Source organism: Chrysemys picta, chromosome 24 (assembly GCF_011386835.1).
Source record: "Chrysemys picta bellii isolate R12L10 chromosome 24, ASM1138683v2, whole genome shotgun sequence".
NCBI lineage: Eukaryota > Metazoa > Chordata > Testudines > Emydidae > Chrysemys > Chrysemys picta.
The window spans coordinates 15,015,153-15,022,960 of NC_088814.1; the positions used below are offsets into that span (position 1 = coordinate 15,015,153).

Here is a 7,808-nt window from a genome sequence, read left to right on the forward strand (position 1 = left end):
CTAAACTGCATCAGCAAAGCAGGCCTCAAGCTCAATAGGTCCAAATGCAAATTTAGACAAACTGAACTCGCCTGCTTGATACAACAATAGTCTGCAATCAATCAAGAAGTAAGGGGGGGGAATGGGAACAGGGAATGGGGGTGGGGGAATTGGAATCATGTTTCACTAAGAGGGGGGAACGGGAACAGGGACACAGGCAAGGCTCTGTGGTGTCAGAGCTGGGAAGGGGGATACTGAGGAAGGAAACTGGAATCATGCTTGCTGGAAGTTCACCCCAATAAACATTGAATTGTTTGCACTTTCAGACTTCGGGTGTTGCTGCTCTCTGTTCATGCGAGAAGGACCAGGGAGGTGACAGGGTGAAGGAATAAGCCCCCTAACAACTTACACCTGACCCTCCTCTGTCACACACATACCCACAGTCCCCCTCACACAGACACCCACAACCCATCCTCCTCTGTCACACACATACCCACAGTCCCCCTCACACAGACACCCACAACCCATCCTCCTCTGTCACACACACATACATGCACACCTGACTCTCCTCTCTTGCGCGGGCACACACACACACACACACACACACACACACACACACACACACACACACAGTCCCCTCACGCAGACACCCACACCCAACCCTCCGTTGTCACATACACATACAGACAGTCCCCCCTCTTCACACAGACACTCACATCCTAACTTCCTCTGTTGCACACCCAGACACCCAAACCCAACCCTCCCCTGTTACACACACATACACAGCTCCCCTCTTCACACAGACACCCACCCCGATCCTTCTCTCTCGTACACATAGTCCCCCTCACACAGACAGCCACACTCCCCTCAATATACACACACTCCTCTTCAGCCTGACAGCCCATTCCCCTCTCGCTGTCACCAGCACAGATAACTCATCTCCTGTCACATGCACACCCCACCATCTTCCCACCCTCACTAACACCCACCAATAGACACCCATATCCGCCCCTCCAGTCATGTACACTCCCACACTGGTGCAGCGCGGGCAGTGGCAGGGAACAGCTCCATCATAGCTTCCTGCCAGGAGGCATCACCCTGCTTTATGGCGAAGAGTGGAAACGGGGGCCTTGAGGGGCAGGGCTCCATACTGCCAGTCCCTTGAGCCACTCAGTCCCTAGCGCAAAGCAGGGGCACAGAACATCAGAGGGAGCTCTGCAATGGCAGGAGAGGACGGCAGAGCTTGAATGCACATTATCGAGGGGCCACAGCAGGAAAACGGGACCCAGAACAGCAGCCAGGCCAACGACAGCTGCTGCCCAAAGGTGTCACTGGGCCAAAGGACCAGGGACGCTGAGGTGTGGGTGGCCAATGCAGAGGACACAGATACAGTTGTCCCATCTGGAGAGAAGGGCTCTTCCGAGATGTCAGTTCGGGGGGAAGTAGAAGAGAAGGGTGTGAGGATTGTGAGGTGTGAGGGTTGTGCATGTTAAATTAATTCATCCATGGATTGTGGGGGTTGGGTTAGGGAGGAAGGTGGGATGGATTGTCTGGGTTGGGTTAGGGAGGAAGGTGGGATGGATTGTGCGGGTTGGGTTAGGTAGGTAGGTGGGATGGAGTGTGTGGGTTGGGTTAGGGAGGAAGGTGGGATGGATTGTCTGGGTTGGGTTAGGGAGGAAGGTGGGATGGATTGTGCGGGTTGGGTTTGGTAGGAAGGTGGGATGGATTGTGCGGGTTGGGTTAGGTAGGTTGGTTGGATGGATTGTGGGGGTTGGGTTAGGTAGGTAGGTGGGATGGATTGTGCAGGTTGGGTTGGGTTAGGAAGGTGGGATGGATTGTGTGGGTTGGGTTAGGTAGGTGGGATGGATTGTGCGGGTTGGGTCGGGTTAGGTAAGTGGGATGGATTGTGCGGGTTGGGTTAGGGAGGAAGGTGGGATGTATTGTCTGGGTTGGGTTAGGGAGGAAGGTGGGATGGATTGTGCGGATTGCGTTAGGGAGGCAGGTGGGATGGATTGTGCGGTTTGGGTTAGGGAGGCAGGTGGGATGGATTGTGCGGGTTGGGTTAGGTAGGTTGGTGGGATGGATTGTGCGGGTTGGGTTGGGTTAGGAAGGTGGGATGGATTGTGCGGGTTGGGTTGGGTTAGGAAGGTGGGATGGATTGTGCGGGTTGGGTTGGGTTAGGTAGGTGGGATGGATTGTGTGGGTTGGGTTAGGTAGGTAGGTGGGATGGATTGTGGGGGTTGGGTTAGGGAGGTAGGAAGGTGGGATGGATTGTGTGGGTTGGGTTAGGGAGGCAGGTGGGATGGATTGTGCGGATTGCGTTAGGGAGGCAGGTGGGATGGATTGTGCGGGTTGGGTTAGGTAGGTTGGTGGGATGGATTGTGGGGTTTCGGTTAGGTAGGTAGGTGGGATGGATTGTGCGGGTTGGGTTGGGTTAGGAAGGTGGGATGGATTGTGCGGGTTGGGTTGGGTTAGGTAGGTGGGATGGATTGTGCGGGTTGGGTCGGGTTAGGTAAGTGGGATGGATTGTGCGGGTTGGATTAGGGAGGAAGGTGGGATGCATTGTCTGGGTTGGGTTAGGGAGGCAGGTGGGATGGATTGTGCGGATTGCGTTAGGGAGGCAGGTGGGATGGATTGTGCGGTTTGGGTTAGGGAGGCAGGTGGGATGGATTGTGCGGGTTGGGTTAGGTAGGTTGGTGGGATGGATTGTGGGGGTTCAGTTAGGTAGGTAGGTGGGATGGATTGTGCGGGTTGGGTTGGGTTAGGAAGGTGGGATGGATTGTGCGGGTTGGGTTGGGTTAGGTAGGTGGGATGGATTGTGTGGGTTGGGTTAGGTAGGTAGGTGGGATGGATTGTGGGGGTTGGGTTAGGGAGGTAGGAAGGTGGGATGGATTGTGTGGGTTGGGTTAGGGAGGCAGGTGGGATGGATTGTGCGGGTTGGGTTAGGGAGGAAGGTGGGATGGATTGTCTGGGTTGGGTTAGGGAGGAAGGTGGGATGGATTGTCTGGGTTGGGTTAGGGAGGAAGGTGGGATGGATTGTGGGGGTTGGGTTAGGGAGGAAGGTGGGATGGATTGTGCGGGTTGGGTTAGGTAGGTTGGTGGGATGGATTGTGGGGGTTCAGTTAGGTAGGTAGGTGGGATGGATTGTGCGGGTTGGGTTGGGTTAGGAAGGTGGGATGGATTGTGCGGGTTGGGTTGGGTTAGGTAGGTGGGATGGATTGTGTGGGTTGGGTTAGGTAGGTAGGTGGGATGGATTGTGGGGGTTGGGTTAGGGAGGTAGGAAGGTGGGATGGATTGTGTGGGTTGGGTTAGGGAGGCAGGTGGGATGGATTGTGCGGGTTGGGTTAGGGAGGAAGGTGGGATGGATTGTCTGGGTTGGGTTAGGGAGGAAGGTGGGATGGATTGTCTGGGTTGGGTTAGGGAGGAAGGTGGGATGGATTGTGGGGGTTGGGTTAGGGAGGTAGGAAGGTGGGATGGATTGTGTGGGTTGGGTTAGGGAGGAAGGTGGGATGGATTGTGGGGGTTGGGTTAGGGAGGTAGGAAGGTGGGATGGATTGTGGGGGTTGGGTTAGGGAGGTAGGAAGGTGGGATGGATTGTCTGGGTTGGGTTAGGGAGGAAGGTGGGATGGATTGTGGGGGTTGGGTTAGGGAGGTAGGAAGGTGGGATGGATTGTGTGGGTTGGGTTAGGGAGGAAGGTGGGATGGATTGTGCGGGTTGGGTTAGGGAGGAAGGTGGGATGGATTGTGCGGGTTGGGTTAGGGAGGAAGGTGGGATGGATTGTGCGGGTTGTGTTAGGGAGGAAGGTGGGATGGATTGTCTGGGTTGGGTTAGGTAGGAAGGTGGGATGGATTGTGCGGGTTGGGTTAGGGAGGAAGGTGGGATGGATTGTGGGGGTTGTGTTGTCCCATATTAAAAGCAGTCTTCCCTGCAGTCACTTAATCAAATGTTTTTAACCAGTGGTCCGAGGACCCCTGAGGGTGCACAGACAATGTCTAAGATTTCCACAGTGGTCCGCACCTGTATTCAAAATAGTTTAGGTTCTGCAGATAGAATAAGGTTGAAAACCACAGGCCTAGTGTATGTATAATAGGCCAGGTCTGGACACCCCTGGGCTGGTGATAAGCAGAAGGGACAGGGGAGGGGGTTGGACCATGGGTCCCATTCCTTGTTCTGCAACGGAATCGCTGTGTGACTTTGAGCCAGTCGCTTTGCCAGTGCTCGTTTTCCCTGCCTCTGACAGGGGGATATTGTTCATCCACTGCCCACAGTGCAGAGTGTGTGAGATTGGATGTGCTGGTATTTGTGCAGATCGTGGAGGCAGACAAAGGTCTTATTGCCAAGTGAACCAGGACTTCTTTCCTTTGAGCCCTGCTCCATGTGTGATCTGTGTCAGGGGCATTCCCAAAGCACATCGTCTGGATGTGTCCCAGGCTTCTGGGTAGCAAATTCTGCCTAACACAAGATCTTTTATAGACAGAAACATTGCTTGCCCTCCAATCTCTGTCTGGCTCTTGGATTATAGATGGGATATGTGTGTGTGTGCGTGTGTGTGTGTGTGTGTGTGTGTGTGTGTGTGTGTGTGTGTGCGTGGAGTGTTCGGGCTTGCTAGGAATGTCGCCCCTTGCTTTTTTAACTGCTGGTTTTATCCCCTACATCTGCCATTGTCCGCAGCCAAGTGTTATTGTAACTATTGAGTGTTAATACGCTAGAGGCCCTGCAGGGACACAGAGTAAGAGATGGTCCCTGCCCAGGCAGCTCATATTCGGAAGAGACAAGAGGAGGCCGGGGAGAAAGGAAGGAGCAGTATCCTCACCTTGCACATGGGAGCTGAGGTCCAGAGAGATTCAGGGCCAGATTTTCTAAAGCACTGAACTCAACACAAGCTGAACACTTTGAAAATCCGGCCCCAGTTGCGAGTGCTTGCCAAAGTCACACAGAGAGCCTCTTGCTGCCCCGCCCCCACGATTCGCTCCGTGACAGCTGGGTGGGGGATGCTGTCCCAGACCGGGAGAGTTTTACACATATCAATACTTTTCCCCATCCTGAGTTGGGATACAAAAGTAGAAATGTGAAAACTTTTCATGACCCAATCATCTGAGAAACGTTTCAGATGGTGTCAACTGAAATGCTTCAGTTTGATCAGTTTTGTTTCAATTTTGTCCTTTTACATTTTTAACCTTTTTAAAGCATATATTCTGTAAAACTTTTAAACCCAAAGTCATTTCTAGCAGAAACATGAAACTTTTCCTTTTGAAAATGTCAAAATGGGACGTTTCAACAATTTCAAACCGTTTAGAATCCGGAGATTCGTCCAAACTGCCCCTTCCCGGGAAGTTCTGCTTCAATGGACCAGCATTTTCTGATGAACCAAACTTTCATTGGAAACCTCCTGACGAGTTCTTGCCAGCAGCAGTAATCCTGTGCCCTTCTCCAGCACAGACATAAACTAACCCCATTTCTAGCTCCCTGTGGTGCTATGACACTATTACTACCTTCTCTGAGACAGAGAAGTCAACATCTTGCCCTAGTCAATGGTGAGGACCCAGGAGCTATGACTCCAAGATCCTTCTACCAGCTACTAGACCACCTTCTTCTCTCCAGCACGGGATGGAATTTAGGAGTCTAGGTTTTCCATATGCTAACTACTAGACCACACTCCTCTTCCAGGGCTGGAGTTAGGGCTCTGAGTCCATTGCACTAACCATTAGATGACACTTCCTCTAGAAAGCAACAGACTGTTGGTGTAGAACCAGCACAATACAAGAGCAAACCTCTATCTGAGGCTGGTAAACCTTCGCCTCCTTCTGCTGCCCTCCCCGCATTCTCAGTCAGACAGCGGTTTTATTACATTAGAGAGTGGGCAGCCTGGCTCCCAGATCAGGGTCTTTTCTGCGGCGTCTCAGCCAGAGCGCACTGGGACAGGAATGTTGCAGATTTCTGGGCACAGACTCAGCAAGAGAAGCGCCACAGCCCCGACTGAGTCAGGTTGAGCAGGTCCCTCTGCAGTACACGTCCCCATCTGAGGCCTGGGCCAGCTGCCACCCCTGAGATCCAGTTGTTTGGGCGTGCCCGTGTTTACGCCTGCTCCAGTTTTGTGCAGGTACACGGGGGTTTGTGTGGAGCTGCTCACCTAGCTAGAGGTGTGTGTTTTACAAGCCTGCAGGTTTACAGGTGCAGACATTTGGGTGCGGATTTTTGAACACTGAAAACGGGAGGCTGCTCTGTGGCTGTGGAATAACACTTCGCTCTTCCCACCCGCAGAGCCCTTCCAGGGACCAGTGCCTCACCCCGGTTGTGCAGCTGGAGCACAGAGCGAGGAAGTGACTTGCCAGCAGGGGAGCGGCAGAGCTGGGAACCAGGAATTTGAACACCCAGCCCCATGCACTAGCACTGCTCCTCCCTCCCTTTGCAGCCACACACACATTCCCCACCAGCTTTAAAGTGCCTTGAAACTGCAGCTACTCTGTGTTAGTGACTGCTCTCTCTGGGTGTAACCTGTCTACGCCATTCTCCTTGGCTAGGTGACCTGCTCTGGCTGCATAGCCACCAGACGCTACTGCGGCTGCTCTCCAACCCTGCGCCCGGCAAAGGAGGCTCCTTACTTTTGCCGGAGGCCGTTGACATCGTCCAGCAGATTTTCCCTCTCGATCTCCAGCCTGGTCTTGGCATTAGACAGCTGGTCCACCTGCCGGCGGAGCTCTCTCAGCTCGTCCTGATAGATGTCGGCCAGCTTGGTGGGCTCCTTGTCTCTGATCTGGTTGAGCTCCGCCACCAGCACCTTGTTCTGCTGCTCCAGGAAGCGCACCTTCTCGATGTAGCTGGCGAAGCGGTCGTTCAGCTCCATCATCTCCACCTTCTCGTTGGTGCGTGTCTCCTTGAACTCGGTGTTGAGGGCATCGGCCAGGGAGAAATCTGCCTTGTCCTGGAATAACCTGGGGCTGGCACGGATGTTCAGGCTGGAACTCTTCTTCTTGGTCATGGAGACTCTGGGGCTGGGGCTGGGGGCCATGAGCCAGAAGAGGGGCGAGGATCTCAGGGGCTGTTGGACAGCGGTGGCTTGGGGGCCAAACCGCCGCCGATATGAAGACGGTCGCTGACTCTCCATGCTCCGGCTCATCCTCCAGGCTGTGTAGCCCTTGGATGGAATTCGCTCCGTGCTGCCCGGGGTTTATACCGAGGACCAGCCTTCCCGGGGGGGGGGGGGGTGTGTGACAGAGGCAGAAGGAGGGGGAGGCCAGGAGGAGGTGGGGATTGTGCCTGGTCCTAGTGTCTGCCATGTATCAAGCCAACCACCCAAGCCCCTGGCAAAGAAAGAGAGTGACAGAACAAGCAGAAACCCTCCGCTATTGCCTTGTGCGGAGGAGAACAAATGCACATCGACATGCTCCGTGGTGATGCGCGTGGCACTGCTCCAGGAGCCCCATGCCCCTCTGGTGGGTGGGCACCAGCTTCCCATGAACTCGTTTCATGGCTGCGTGTACCTGGGCAGCAGGGGTGCCCCTTTCCCAGCATCCTGGAGACTCGTAAGAGTCAATGTGGCCTTTTCCTCTGAAGCACAAGGCGAGCCAGCCCCTCAGACCAGGCTGTGCAAGGGATGTGTGTGCAAGAGGGGAGCATGTGGCTGTGTGTGTTTTGTGAGCGGGGCGTGCATGGTTTTGTATGGGGGGGGGTGAGAAGGGTGAACATATGTCTGCTGTGTGCATGTGAGGGCTGTGTGTATGTGTGTTTGTGTGTGTATGTGCAAAGGGTGTGCATGTGTGTATGTTGTGTTGGGGTTGTGTATGTATGGGATGTGCATGTGTGTGTTTTGGGAGTGCACGTTGTGTGT

At 54.1% G+C, this 7,808-nt stretch overlaps 1 protein-coding gene across 1 annotated transcript in view; it reads right to left on the reverse strand.

The window, feature by feature from the left end:
• GFAP (glial fibrillary acidic protein) overlaps positions 1–7,147 on the reverse strand; it is a 28,636-nt gene extending 21,489 nt beyond the window's left edge. The window contains exon 1 of the mRNA XM_024104586.3: positions 6,583–7,147. Within this exon, the coding sequence (XP_023960354.2) occupies positions 6,583–7,097 (515 nt within the window). The 5' untranslated portion in view covers positions 7,098–7,147. The remainder of the gene's footprint in view (positions 1–6,582) is intronic.
• Between the last annotated feature and the right edge of the window lie 661 nt (positions 7,148–7,808).